This window comes from Durio zibethinus, chromosome 10, assembly GCF_047325235.1.
Source record: "Durio zibethinus cultivar Kanyao isolate XHJ-2024 chromosome 10, ASM4732523v1, whole genome shotgun sequence".
NCBI classification, from domain to species: Eukaryota; Viridiplantae; Streptophyta; class Magnoliopsida; order Malvales; family Malvaceae; genus Durio; species Durio zibethinus.
The window spans coordinates 25,517,545-25,533,607 of NC_143171.1; the positions used below are offsets into that span (position 1 = coordinate 25,517,545).

The 16,063-nt window shown below is 31.9% G+C and overlaps 1 protein-coding gene across 1 annotated transcript; it reads right to left on the reverse strand.

Moving 5' to 3' along the window:
• Positions 1-241: 241 nt before the first annotated feature.
• LOC149516600 (uncharacterized) lies at positions 242-5,757 on the reverse strand. The gene is made up of 4 exons (XM_089766294.1): positions 5,587-5,757; positions 1,712-1,940; positions 1,112-1,413; positions 242-1,022 (listed from the first exon to the last, which is right to left on the reverse strand). The coding sequence occupies exons 1-4, from the start codon at positions 5,755-5,757 to the stop codon at positions 357-359; spliced, it is 1,368 nt and encodes a 455-aa protein (XP_089622420.1). The 3' UTR covers positions 242-356.
• Between the last annotated feature and the right edge of the window lie 10,306 nt (positions 5,758-16,063).

A 16,063-nucleotide genomic window follows, 5' to 3' on the forward strand; every position in this document is an offset into this window, starting at 1 on the left:
AGGGAGGATAATTTTTATTATTTGTGACCTTCTATGTGTTTTAACAAATTATTATACTTTAAACTAAAGGTGTTTGAATTGAAAAAGATTTTTAATTTGATTCTCATATAGCATCTAGGCAGACTCCATTCCCCTTCAAAGGAAATAAGGAAGGTGGGTGGGACAAAGGAAATAACAAATTTCCTGTATTGGCAAGTGGAGGAAAGAAGAATAAGTGGAAACAAATAAATGAGAGCAAATATTAGACTAGGATGTGTAGATAGTTGGAATATGTGAAAACTGTACAATAATACTGTGAACAGGTATGCTGCCCATACTAGCTCCAACTGAATAATCCAAAACTAGTAGACAGCTGTTTAAGTATAGCATTTGTCAGTTGAATAAGTAGTTGACATCTCACTTGGACATTGAGGTGAATCCCATGGTAGATTTGGAGACAAGCTGAAAGGAAATCCTATTGGTTGGATAGTCCCCCAACGGTTATCCTCAGGGGTTGCATTCGAATTCTTCCTCGTGCCCTCCTCACTTTCTCCTACACCTGTATTGCCTTGCATATCTTGGGTTAAACTGATTAAGAAGCCGCTGTATTGGTGTTGTTGCCCTCCGAAATCTATACTGTCGGAGGCCTTGCTAACATCAGTGATCAATGGTGGGCTTAATAGCATGTGATCAAGCCGTGAAAACATGAAGTTGTAGTGAAGGTCTCCATTGGAAACAGGAAGTGAAGTTGGTCTATGGACTGTAGGATTGAATGATTTATAAGAAGGAATATCTGGAGCAGAAAAACTAGCATTGGAGACTTTTTGTAGTTCACTATTGCTGCATAACTGTATTGCTGATCCCATTTCGGTTCTGCAAGAAATGTTCTCTGAACTGAATTGACTCAACTTAGTGCAAGGTACACCTTGGTGGAGTATATCAGATGCTGTAGTTTCTGGAAATGAGGATATCCAAGAGTGAGAAAGAGCTTTCTGAGCCATTGAATTGGTCTTTTTGAATATCTTACAAATAGCCCATGCATCCTGTGGAATAAGGCAAATTAAAGAAACTCATAATTTCAGACTGTTCATAATTAAAGAAAACATTGGACAATTAATTCAACGATCATTACATTAGCAGGAAGGCTTTTGTTTAAAAGCTTATTTGGTGGTGTTGAGTCTGAGAGTGAAGGTAGCCGAAATTCATGCATCATCCAGTCTGTTTTAATCCCTTTGGCAGCTCTTCCTCTGTAGAACACAAGGGACTTCTTCAAACCAATACACTCGGTGCCATCAGATGAGTAAATAGGCCTGTCTGTTCCAGTTGCCTTCCAAAATCCGGCTTCTGTGACTCTGTTAGGCCTTGCACTATTTCTGTATTTACGGTCTCTTGGGCAGTAGAAATACCACTCTTTCTCCCCTGAAGCTGCTAGCTCTGCTTATAAAATGAAAAAAAAGAAAAGTACTCGTAACTTTTCCTCATAGCTAGAGGGACCAAGAAAAAGTAACAGACAAGTTTTTGGACACTGGACAGCAGTGATGTTGAAACTTTTGTGAGCTTATGATCCAGAATCTATCACTAAGGATTGAAAGGAAATTTCTTTAAGTTTCTTGGAAGCCAAACAAAGATGAATTTGCTTTATTTGAGTAAAGTGAATCACCATAGAAGGAAAGTAAAGCCAAATTCTGATCAAGTACTCATGTAATAGAGTATGGAAATGATGAAAACTCACTTGGTAGATCCCATGGTTCATGTTTATATATGTCTACTTGCTTGATCAACTCAATGGGCAAAGGTGTCTGCTGAATCTTTTTCTTAAGGTAAAATCCCTCATCTGTTGGATGAAATCGAAAACCAGGCAGCATCACATCTTCAACCTTATCAACATCATTCTTCTCATCCTTGTTACTTTTACTTCTCTCCTCAGAGTACGGTAACAAGTTAATGAAAATTTGTATAAACTGGATATAAAACGCAAAGGCCTAATTGCGTTCGAAATCCTGAAATTCGAAGCTAAACTATTGATGAAACAATTGGAGCCTATGCTCTGAAGCAGTTCCTGGACATGAACTCAAAGACAGAACCAAGTTTACAGTACGAGCTTAGTTCACTTGTTTCAAAGCCATTATAAGCTTCCTGGAAAGGGTTCTGCCTCCGAAGCTAGGGCCGCCCTTTCAGGTTTACTCTAAGGGAGAGCGTGTTTATGCGAAAGTCACGATGACTTTGGTGAGAATTTGAGCTTAAGTTGAGCCAAGCTAAGCTCTCTCTAAAGAATGGATTTTCATGGAAACTCAAGTCACGGGAATAAGAATTTTAATTCAACTCCTTTTTATTCTCAACCCCGTATGAACCTGTTTCAATCCAATTTAATGATCTGAATATGACTCCAAAACCAGCTGTTTTTTGGGTTTTTCAAAATCAAATTGGTTTCACACACCTGAAAATCAAAGATAAGATGACAGAGCAACCTTCCAATGTATCATACTATTTTAATGTTTTTTTTTTCTTTGCCTAAATTAATCATTGCTTGAATACTATTTAAAGTTTTTTGGGTCAAGGCTGGACCAACTATCAACACAATAATTTCAATTTTATATTTAAATCCATGAGATTCTCTCAAAATTCCTCTAAAACCCCTTTTGGGGAAAAATATTAATTCTTATAACCTTGATCCAAAAGCTACCCTTTCTATTCCTTTCCTCATTTTATGTCACATATGAACAGATCAGCGGCCAGAGGCCAAAACTGGACCCACTTGACCCCTCCTGAAAACACATCTTGCTGTATACATGAAAGGAATCAATGAACAATTTGTTAACGTATTAAAAAGGATTTATCCATGCATCTTGGATTTAGAGTCTTTTTTTTTTTTTTTGTAGAAAGTAGTTAACACTAATGATTATGGAAACGTTAGGCAAACAGTTCAGCTTTGAGATTAATGTGATTGCACTCAGTTAAAAATAGACAGTTCGTAAGAGATTAGCAGCTCAACTACTTGAAATACTACTGGTAAGACCAATGATATTGATATGATTAATTAAAACTTTAAGATTGTTTTTTCTCATTTTTAATTGTCTTTCAAAAGCAATTAATTTTAACATTTGTGGGGTATCTAAGCATTTGCTCAGTCAATTATGATTGTTTTGGTTACTCAAAGTTATGGGAATTTTCACTGAGAAAAATGTATACCATGTGCTAATAATGATAATGGGAGGGCAAAAGGACTGTGCTTAAATATTTAAATTAATTGTCCTGCTAAGTTTGCTATAGCCAATATTGTCTGGTAGATGGATAGCAAGTGATACAACATTTAATAATTAGGTAAAGATCCTTTGGTCAAATGGCCGAATGCCCTCGTTGAGAACCCTTCTTGCACGTTCCTTAACCTTGGGCCTACAAAAATGGGTCAAAATCTTACAATCTAAGCTATTCCATCTCTTTCTATATATGTGAAAATTCACCTCATAAACATAAATCAAGTTCCCGACGTGAAAAACCCACATGAAGGTTATTGACTAATACCAACCTTCTATAATCAGGCCAGCAAATTATTTTCTAATAGTAATGTTTTCAAACTAAACTATTCTCCATCGCCATGTCACTTATTTATAAACTATTTTCAAGTATTTAACATGTGATGTGTTCTGTTTCCGAACAAAAAAAAAATTCAAGTATATATAATTCTTAGTAATGTACTCATTTAAATTGCATTGCTCAATGGTACAAACATGTCATCAACTGAAGTGTGGAATTCACAATTTAGAAGTGAAAAAAGCTCTATTTAATTATGCATCTATTTTTGCTTTTGGGGTTCATTCACAATTGTACAAAACAAACCGGTAATGATATATTAAATTTGATAGTCATCAGAAATATGAGATAGAATATCACCTTGATTTTCAATAGAAAAATTCATGTTGTCAAAGTAGGATCAATAAGAGCCAAAATAAGTCAATAAAATAAGAAAATGACCAAATTGCAAATTTTCAAGCTATATTACTCCTTTGTAGCTAGCCTCAAGCCGTCAATATTGTCATCATGCAAGGGGATCGATGAAGCTTGGTAGAAGCATGAGGAAAATCATTTTCGCTTATTATGAATATTTTTATAATCCTATATATATATAGTTGCAATAACTTGATTGCTTTCTTGTAAAGTTAAAACTAAAATCCTTTTTTTTTTTCCTAATTGTCATAATGCAAAGCCGCTAAACCCCATTCGAACTAATTAAAACTTGAGTTGTGTAAGAAAGGAATTTTATTTCAATAAAAATTCTAATTTAGAGTTGTAATATATATATATATATATATATATTATAAAAGAAGTTGTAACTTGAGATAGAAATAAAAGTTACATATGCTAAAATTTAAATTTCAAGTTTTTAAATGCCATATTTTAAGAGCGATTGTATGGATTAACTGATTTAAGCTTCAAATTCAAATGTAATACTCTTTGCATAATAATAATAATAAAGAAAAACACAACCATGATCTTCTTTATCAAAAGAAATGAAAAAACCCAATTTTGTTAGGATCAAATTGAATTTATTTGATTTTTATGCTTAATTTACTTATTCTTATTTGCACTAGTTTAAGCATTAAATCGAATTGGATTTGTTTAAGCTTATTTCGGATTAGTCATTTTTAATTTTATTATTATTATTATCATCATCATCATCATCATCAACATTTAAAATTAATCAAATTAATTAAAAAATTATAAAAAAATAATTTAAATTAAATTAAAAAATTTACAAAAAAGGGGCAGAAAAATAGAAAACAACAAATCAATAGCTAGCAATTTAGGTCATGTGAGGTTGAAATTTTCAAACCCTACACTCTACCACTACTTTGTACTCCGTTACTTTACCATATTGAAGCTTTGGATTGTTGTTACAAAATTGCCAAATAAAAATAAAGATGAAGATACACAAAAAGGAGGGGCCGACACCAAGGGAAGCAACAATTTTTTTCAAGTTTCGGCTTCTTTTCCCAAGTCATCAACCTTACCCAACTATCAACCAACACCTAAAAATCCCATCACCTAGCCTTCACTCACCCTAGCACAGTTTTTTTCTTCTACACACCTTACCAGAACCCAACTCAAGCCTTCATCTACGCCTCAAATCACCCGGCTTGGCACCTCGTCGATAGCTATTAATCCTCTTCAATATAGAATCCACAGCCACCAGCCAAAATCCTTCCAAACAATAACACCTCCATTCCATTGCCCTGGTATAAACCCAACTTAAGCCCTTCACTAGCCTTGCCCAATACTAGCTTCGGCCTACCTTTTAGCACAAGCCCCTTACCAAAAGCCATCATTTGATTACCCTTATTCAAGCTACCACCTTTACCAATCTTATCTAGTATCAACCCTAGCCTACACCCAAATGAATTATGACCAAAAGGTCAATTTTTGCTCACCCCCACCTCACCAGAACCTTTCCTTACATGCACCAACCCATAGCACATACCAAAATCACAACCAAAAGTCATCCTTTAATTGCCTTTATTTATCTTAGCTACGACATTCCCCAGCCTTGAATCATATTGACTTTGGCCTATGACTAAACGAATCACAACCAAAAGAATAGCTTTGGCTCACCTTTACCTCACCAAAACCATCCCTTACACACACTAGCCCACACCACACACTAGAGCCTATACCAATTTCCTTGAAAGCCCACTGTTGTTTCCCTAAAACTATTCCCCACAACCAGGAGGTAACAACCCCACCAACACCCTTCCACCCCTTTACAAACTGTCTCACATTCATTACCAACCACCCAATCCAATCCTAAACCTTCACCATGAAACTATCTGCCTTCATCATTATTTCTTAACCCATAACAAAAATAAAACTCCCTATTCCCCTTCACTACCCACCATAAAAACCCTTAAGTTGCACTAGAAACCACTCCCAAACAACCTTTCCAACCTATAAAAAAAATCACTAGAAAAACCCACAAATAAGATATAAAAAAAAATAATAAAAACAAAAAAACCACCCAAAACCAAAATCTAAAATAAAAAATCAAAATCTTCCCTGTAGGGAGGAACTATAGCACCAAAATCTCTTTATTCAACAAAAAAAAGCCTTACTTCTCTTAAAAATAAAATAAAATAAATAAATAAAGTAAAAGCTTTATGAATTATTAGGCTTAAGAGAACTCCTAATAAGGTTATTGGGTTCGTGAAAGAAGAAGAAATGGTAGCAAGCTATCATTTGCGACAGAAGAACGACAAAGTGAGGAGGAGCTTAGGCGACTCGAGCTTTGGTTCTTGGGAAAAAAAAGGAAAGAGAAAAAAAAAAAGAGAAAGACAAATAAAAAAAAGGGGAAAATCAGAGTTGTCGGCCATTGGTAATGGCGAATGATGGCTATAGGCATGATGATCTGCATATGGAATGGTGTCAATAGGAACTCGGTGGAAAGCTATTGGTTTTTCTTTGAAGATGAGATTTTTTTTTTTAGAAGAGGTTGGAAATGATTTTCAAGAAAATTTGGCTTTTATAACAAAAAAAAAATGAATTGGGTCAAAACTAACCTACCCAACTGGCTAACCAAAACCTGTGGCCCATGACCTATTAGCCAACTCACTTCAGTGGCTTAATCTCCCTACACAACATTTTGGGTGATAGTTGGGCTTCAAGCGCTTAAACTTGGTGGACCTGCGACTTTGGGCTTCAACATCAAATTTGTGGTATAATACTTATACATTTTTTTTTATCTTTTTTGTTTGAATGCTTTTACATTATTCATGATAATTATATTTTTATAAAATAAGGTTGCCTTGAAATCATTAATAATGCTTGTGAAAGTATCAACACTATAGATAATTATATATACATATATATATATGTGTTTTTGTGAGAATTTTTATTATTGAATGTTTAAAGAAAATGAAGATTTTTTCAATGATAGGACTCCAAGAAATCCTAGTAATATTCTTGAAAATTTTCTAGGTGAGAAAATATTTCTAAAAATTACCAAAGTGTTAGAATATTTAGAAACTTTTTTCAATATAAAAATTTTATTTATTTATTTTTTTCTTTAATTTGAATAATTTTCTTAAAAGAGACAAAAATATAAAATATTTATAAAAGTATGCATTTTTTAATAAATAAATTTATTTCTAGATAATTATATTATTATATAATTTTTAAATATCAATAATTATTATAAAATTAAATGAAAAAATTATCAAGGATAAAATTTTAAAAAAATCCAAGTAGTGATTTTTTTTTAAATCTCTAAGTAAAAAAATTTATCTAACATGCCACCAACATATTGAAGCATTTAAAATAATTTTCGATAATAATTTCTCATTTAGTAATAGAAATGAAGTTTTAGAAAATATCATTTAATTTTAAATTATAGATATAATACTTTCTGTTTTTTTAAATATAAATATTAGAGATAGATATAAGCCATCGAGTATAGGATTTTAAGAATTCTGAGTAGCGATTTCTAAAAATTTTTTAAGTGAGAAAGTTCCTCTTAATATTTTAAAAGTATTAGAATATTTTTAAAAAATTTTCAATAAATAAGGTTCTTATTTAGTTTTTCCAACCAAGAAAAAAATAAAAATAAAAATATGTTGTTTTACTACAATAAAGAAGAAAATTAATTTTTAAATACCAAAATAAGATCATTTTGTCAAAATTAAAGGATAACGCATAATTAATTGATACCATTTTAAATGGACGCCGTGAGTGCGCTAATCTTTCTTTACATGTAATCGATTCCTAAATTCAAATTATTTTTGTAGACCAAAAAATTATTTCTTTAGTATATTAGAATTAATTTAAAAATTTTATTAAAAGAATAAGTTTTAATATGTTATAAATCACAAATAATGAAAAAAAAAGATAAGTAATGATTTTTTTTTATTTTCAAATTTATCTAGCACTCTCCAAAATTGATACCACAAAAAGACCACATAAACTAAGAATATTTCATGTTTAATTAATAATTGTCTTAGAAAACAAAGCTTTTGGTATCAATCATTTTTGGGTGCCAGTTAATTCACCTGAATTGAAATTTTATACTTTTAATTTTTATATTAAAAAAATTTGAATGAAAGATACAAAATTACAGATTATTTCTTGTGAGTGAGAAAAGAAGCAAATCCTTGAGCAAGACGGTGATTTCATTTAAAATTACAAAATTAATTGGAATAGGTAAATGTCACTTTGATTGTGAAGTGTTGGATTCCAACACAGTGTTCCAAGCACAGAAGCAAAAAAGAAAAGACCACAGAAAACAAAATTTCCAAATTTTGTTTAAATTATGTGGATGGTCTCTAGATTCTTGACCCGTTTACAAGTTAGCCCACAAGGGATGAGAGGATTAACAAATTAAATAAACCAATTAAGATTAATAAATGCATTAATCAATAAATAAATAAAACATGAAAATTGACGTGATCTTGGAGACAAATGATATCATCTAGCTAGCTAGGAAAAGCACATTATCATAATATTGCGTTGAATTGTTTAGTTCTAAATGATTAGGATTAAAATTCTAATAACTTTAAATATATATTTTGAAAAAAAAGGGATCCGGATCTTCTTGTTAAAGAGTGTATAGGAGCAGAGGTTAAGCATAATTAATTATTTTTTAAAAAATATTTTTGCATTTAATGTTTTGTTCTTATCAAATTTAATAGGAAACAACGCATTAATTGTAATTTATTTCTTTAAATATCATTTTAATCTGTGCCTAGTGGCATTTGTTAACATTTTTCATAATTAATAAATTCAGTAAATTAATTAATAAATAAATCAAAATTCATTTTGCAATCATTAAAATAATAATTGTAAATGCAAACATCATTCTGGAGGTTGATTTTGGAAATTATAAGGGAGTTCATAGAGATAAGGGATATTGGATGATCAATTAAGTAAGAAAGTCGAGGAAGTAAAAAATGGTGCTTTAAGTTTAAATATGAAAGTTGCAAAAGGGAAAGAGGTTGAATGTACTCAAAATTATGGGAATTTGATGTGGAATCAGAGGACTGCGAATGTGTTTGTGAAGAGATTGAACATTGTGATGATTATATATCTAATAACAAACTAAAATTTTCAAGGAAAAAGGAAAAAGCGTAAAAAGTTCAATTGGAGTAAAAACAGGCTCATTCAAAGACTGCAATACGGATTTCTAGGTCACTGGTGATTTTGAAGAATGATACTTGTATCTGAGATAATGATATACGATGAATGAATTCTTTACATAAAGATGAGGCTTTCAAAACTTGAGAGCTTAAAAAATTTTTGGGCTATCCCAATGCAGGGGATGAAGAGCTTATCATTAACAAGTTAATGAAAATGAACAAAGAAAGCGAGATGATTATGTTATCAATTAGTAGTTTATGACTACCTTTTGGAGTTTTGATGAATCTTTTGGTTCGTTGAGATGCATCTATTATATTCACTTAAATTATTTGCTAGTAGTGTTCTCGTTAAGGGTGGTCATGAAATTGATTTTTGTTTATTTGTTATTGTTCTGTAGTATCTAAATGCTATGGGGTTCGATCTTTTTCTATCAATTAGGTGGATTATCTGTTGTTCTTTTGTTCTCAAGTAAGTGTTTCGTATTACTTCTATTGTTTGTATTGAAACTCTTTTTGCTAACAATTACTAGTTTTGTAATCGGTTGCTTTAATAAACTTGACTTAGCAAAAAAATTGTACATACAAATTAATTCATCTAAAAAATATTACCGTACAATTAATTGCCTATCTACAAAATACAATGACTAATTTGCTCGTGGACATGCGTGAAAATTTAACTCCTTTGAATATTTCCTAGCCGTTACTTATTTATATATCTATAAATTACTCATGCACTACGAAAATTAAATACTAAGAATTAATTAAAGACAGTAGAAAAACGAAAATCTGGGATTTTTGTTGACATGACATGATTAATTAATCTTGATGGTCTAAATGAAACTAAGATTTCTCAATGTAAAGAACATGATTAGGCAGATCAATTATGCGTGAGTGCAGATTATTAATTAATTGGACATTCATACGAAAAATGCTGAGATGAAACAAAGTTTTTTCATATTATCACCTATCTCATTTTCGCAATTAAAAAAAAATAAAAGGTAGCTAGTTCATCTAATGGGGATTTTTCTACCAATTTCATGTGTGCCACATATATGTATATAAATATATATAAAGAGATCCATTTATATTAGTGCAAGAGGTATACATATTTTTTTATAATTGAATCAAAATTAAATCTATGACACTTACACTTACACTATAGGGAATAAGTTTCTAACGAAAATTTTTTTCATGTTTAGTAACGATTTAGAAACGTCATTAAATGATTTGTAGTGATTTTAAAAAATGCCGCTAAAAATAGCGGTTATATCTGTAATAGGAAATATATTGACGTTTCAAGAAAAAACACTATTAAATTTAACAATGTTTGTGTGTAAAAATGCTGCTAAAATATAAAATTTAGCAATGTTAGTAAAAAAAAAAAACCATTAATTTCTATAATTTAACAATATTTTTACACACAAATACCGCTAAATTAAAAAAAATCTACTTTTTTATTTATTTGAATATTTATTATTATAATTAAATAAAAAATATTAAAAAAATAAAAACAAATTTAAATTCATAAATTGAATATTATAATATTTAAATATCTAAATATATAATTTATTCCAATATACAAATAACACAAATTTAATACAATAATATTGAAATTGTTTCAATACATTAACCACAAGAGAAGACACATATTGGCTGCCTTGGCACGTTCAAGCAAACAAGAAAAATTCATTTTACCGGGTTCAAAGGTTTGTAGTTTCTTCGCCAACATGAATATGTTCCCTGTAATGCCCTACCTAATACCATCAAAAGGTTCACTTTATTTGAAAATATTCAAAAGCACTCGATACTATAATCAATTCCGTATTTGGGAGTAAATAAATAAAAATAAATAAATACAAAGCATTTGAGCTAAAATTAATGTAGATACCCAATTTGATCCAGGCCCGGATCAATTGGGCCTGATCCAAATAAGTAAGCTCAATTTGGCTTTTATTTTGTATTTTATATTATTTTTATTTTTATTTTATATTTTTTTCTTTTTATTTTATGTATTTATTATTTATTTATTTATTATTACTGTATATTAATATATGTATATCTTTATTTTTTTTCTTTCTTTTCTGTTAATATTTATATATGTATTTTATTTATCCAGTTATATATTTATTATTATATTATAATTTATTTATTATTATTATTTGTTTATTTATCTTGTAATATTTTTGATTTATCTTATTATTATTTTAATTATCTGTTAATTTTTTTTATTTCGTTTATCTGATTTTTTTTCGTTTATATGATTTTTTTTTCTTTTTTTTGAGGTTGAGATTGAAGACTTTGAAGAATCCTACCGTGAATGAAGACTCAATTAGAATCCAGATTGGACTCAAAGATTGAATCCCCATCCAAAAAGGAATAGGGATTGATTAGAAACTCTTCTGATCAATCCCTATAAATAGGTACTAGAACAAAAGGAAGAACACACAGAAAAACAGTGAGGAAAAAAGCTACTGGTTAAGAGAAAAGGGCATATAGAAGATTTTTAAAGGCTAAGAAAAGGTTTAGAAGTGTTAGAACAGCTGTAGGAATAAAAAAAAAATTTGGAGATTTTTGGTGAAATTTTTTTCTGGAAATTTATGAAAATTTCCAGATTCCGGAGATTTTTTCGGCGAAAGTTGAATTTTCTAGCGACAATTCCGGCCAAGTTTGAAGTTTCCGGCTAGCTAACCAGTTTTCGGTGAAGATTCCTAGAAACCGACCAACTTTCCAACGAACTTCCGACGAAAAACCCAGATTCCGACGAAAAATTTCAGAATCCGGTGAATATTCAACCAGAGTTCTTCGGTCGTTTTAGAGAGAATGGAGAGAAAAGGAAGGAAGAGAGAGAGAGGGGAAAAGGTTTTTGCCGAAAAAATAAAGGAAACAGCCTTATATACCCTCCTAAAACGACGTCATTTTTGCGTTAAATAACCCAGAGGATCCGCGCATTTTGTCAAGATTCGACCCAACCCGAGCGTCGACCCGTTTTTCGACCCGCGTGTGTTCTGCCTCCCTAAGCCATTAGCCGAGCCGAGCCGTACTCCGAGCCGCTCCAGGTTTTTTTTTATATTTATTTATTTATTTGTTTATTTATTTGTTTTTTTTTATTTTAGGATTATTTAATGTTCTTTTATTTTTATTTTTGTTTTACATTTTTTTTATTTTCACTTTTATTTTGTTTTATTATTTTATTTTCTTTAAATAAAACTCTAAAAAAATATTTTTTGGGAAAAGTTGAAAGTATCAATTTTTCTTAAAAATAAATTTTCAAAAAAAGGTTTTTGAGGAAAAGTTGAAAGTATCAATTTTCCTCGAAAATCAAAGTTTCCAAAAAATATTTTTGGGAAAAGTTGAAAGTATCAATTTTCCTTAAAAATCAAAGTTTCCAAAAAATATTTTTGGGGAAAAGTTGAAAGTATCAATTTTCCTTAAAAATAATTTTTCTAAAAATATATTTTTGGGGAAAAGTTGAAAGTATCAATTTTCTTTAAAAATAAATTTTCAAAAAAAAATAAATTTTTGAGGAAAAGTTGAAAGTATCAATTTTCCTCGAAATTAAAGTTTCAAAAGAATATTTTTGGGGAAAAGTTGAAAGTATCAATTTTCCTTGCACAAAAATAATCATTCTTTTCTTCCTTTTTATTTTTTTAATGCTAAATAATCCGACGATGGAGCCTCTGCAAGTGAAACAGTAGTTTTTTTTGCATACTCTTGAGGTGAGGGAATTTTTTCAATTTTCTGCTAAAAGTATTAGAGTCAATTGAGAATAATTTCCAATAATTAATTACTTGGTAAAGTTTTAAGGCTCATTGGATAACACAAATTTAAGCTGGTACCATCTTTTGATGGGCGTTGTAAGGGTGCTATAACCTTCCTCACACATAACCGAACTCCCGAATCCTGTTCTGGTTAGTAGACTTGAACTTATTCTTTTAGGGACCCTTAAACTTAGGTGTTCCTTGAAAGGACAGATTCCTTAGGTGACCAATCGCACCTAGATAAAAAAAGATTGGTGGCGACTCCCTTAAGTCAATGTCTAGCGATAGATCCCCGGATCTAGACGTTATGACAGCTTGACGACTCCACTGGGGACACTGAGAGTCAGGCCAGCAAATAATATGTGTTATCCAAAAGCCTAATAAAATTGAACCTTGTTGTATATATGTGTTATTATTTATTCATGTTTATTTACCTTGTTAATTATGTCATTCATATGCATGTGCATAACATGAGCTCTACATCTGAGCTCCGTCCCTCTAGGAGGGAGTAAAGTACCTATTGCTTTCATGAGGTTTAATGCCTCCGCAATGGCTAGCGAAATGCTTCCACTCAAATTGAACCTTTTCCGCTTGTAGCCTGTAATGGGTGAGGATTAGGGTGCTTTACTAGTCTGTGATGGACAATGATGTAAGGAACAATTTGAGGACCTTTAGACTTTGACCTTAAAACCGTATATAGTGAACCTTAAGAGCGCCTAACCTATAGATAGAGCCATCACTCTTCCCTTTTAGATTTGACCAAAAGCATAGGATTCATTCCTTTTACTCTATGTGATGTTTAAATTTACTTAGCTATTTATTTATTCTTTTTCTGGGTATACTAACCTTTTTCTTATTCTTTTGCATTGGTTCATACGCATATCATAAAGTTGCATAAAGAACATTTGCTTGAAAAACGGTCTTCAACAAATTTTTTTCATGGACTCCACTGAACGACTAGTTTGTTTTTCATTCGTATTAGCACCTTGTAGGACACCCAATGAAGTAAAGGCCCAATCAGAAAAGATTCAACTGAAGATGGGAGATTGCTTGCCAATCGGGTATGATTCTACTCTATCTCAAGAAACATCTATCCTCTTCAAACAGAACAATCTAGAAGATTTGGTTGATATCTGGAAGAAGATGGGTCCATCAAGACAAGAGCAGTTTTGCTAGAGACACGGGCATATAGCACACCTTCTAGCAGTAGTTGTTGATGATCAACTAATCAGAGCTACAGCATAATTATGGGATCCTGCATGCAAGTGTTTCATCTTTAATGAAGCTGATATGACTCCCACCAATGAAGAATATTCGGTTTTGATGGGTTTACACCTCAAGACTCCTGACAAGATATATGTCAAAAAATACAAGTCAGGATTTCGTAAAGGTCTGGCTCAACTCATGGGGATAGACAAGGAAATTGTAGATTCTCATACGAAGAAGAAATAAGAACAGGTTTATCTACCTTGGAAGTTCTTTCATGAGTTTCTGATGCAACATGCCAATGAAGAACGGGGGTTAGATATATTTACCTTGGCCATATACGGACTGGTGATCTTTCCAAAGATTTTGGGATATATTGAGATAGCGGTGGTTGACTTCTTCGAGAGTGTGATCAATGGCTGTAATCCTTCAACGGTAATATTAGCAGAGACTATCAGATCTTTGAGTTATTGTTGTCGAAATAGAGGACGCTTCATAGGTTGCATACAGTTATTGTACCTGTGGATGAAAAGCCATTTTGAATAGGGAAATGGTGCTTTCTCGAAGCTTTATATCCATAATCGTGTTTCGATCAAGGAATTTTATGAAAGTGAGTGGTCAAAGCGAAAGTCTAAACAAGAATGGATAACTTTTCTACAAAAGTTGAAAAGTGCCAGGGTGAGATGGTTGGCCCCATGGATGAATCGTGAGCCTATGTTGTATCAATGTGGGGATAGTACAGTGGTCCCACTTCTGGGTTTATGGAGAATGACAAATTATGCACCACTTCTACTGAGAAGGCAATTTGGGGGAGAACAATTCATTCCTATGACTTATAGGCTTCATCAGTTAGATTTTTCTTACAGTGAGCCTAAAGCATTTCAAAGGATGAATGAGATGATTAAAGCATGAAAAAATCCCCGAAGAGTGAGTCCTAGACCATTTACTGATAAAGTCACCCCAGGGTATTTGGTTTGGAGAACAAAAAGAAGACAAGAAATGGTATTCACTTATGAAATATCCCAACCACCAATAGAAGAAAAACTTGAAGAGACACCATCAGAATTAGAGCTGGCAATAAAAGAATTTGAGTTCGAAAAGGGTAAGTTAAAGCAAGAAATCCAAAAGCTTCAAGAAGAAAAAACCCAGTGGAAAGGTAGAGCCAAAAGTTATGAAGTTAAAGTTCACAAGATTGCTAGAGAATGTGATACAGCTATTGAAGATCTAGCAAAGTTACACCAAGAGCACAGAAGGGTATGTGTGAGAGAAAGGGCCAAAGAGATAACCATTGTCGAGCTGACTGAGGAAAATACAAGATTGAAGCAAGAGTATGTTGATTTGGAAGAAGAAAGCATCGAAGCACAGGCAAAAATTAACATGCTAAACAGTTATTTGAGTAGGCTAAGTCAAAAATTGGATGAACAAGGAGACCACATCGCTGCATTGGTTAGAAAACATAAAGAATTATCATACCAAGTCTGGTGTGGTAAAAGAGAGAACTTAGGGAGGCAGAAATACATTGAGCACTTAACGACCCAAATTTGTAAAGGGGTATGCAAGGCAAGAGAGATGGTAGAAGAGGCAGAGGCAGTGAGACAAATGGTAACCCCAGTAAGAGAACATGGACGGCGTCTGTTGAACTTTATCGAAGAAGCCAAGGCCCAGTATGAACAGATCAAACAATTTTATGGTTATAATTCTAGGATGATAAACTCAATGTAGATAAAAGTTTTTTTTGGAATAAATGAAATCTTTTAGTTGAATACCATTTTTAAGGCAAATGTTCTTTGCATACATGCATTTTTCATTCATTGCATTCTTATTCATTACAAAGTAACCATGTGATAGTCATGCAAATTTACTAATTCTAAGATATGGTACTCAAGGTTCAAGGATAGCTCCATCCAGCGAGAACCCTGCCTATCGATACAACACAAAATCCAGAGCAAGGTAAATGGAGCAGAAAAATTCTCATAGATTTGAAAAGATAGAAAAAGCACAAGA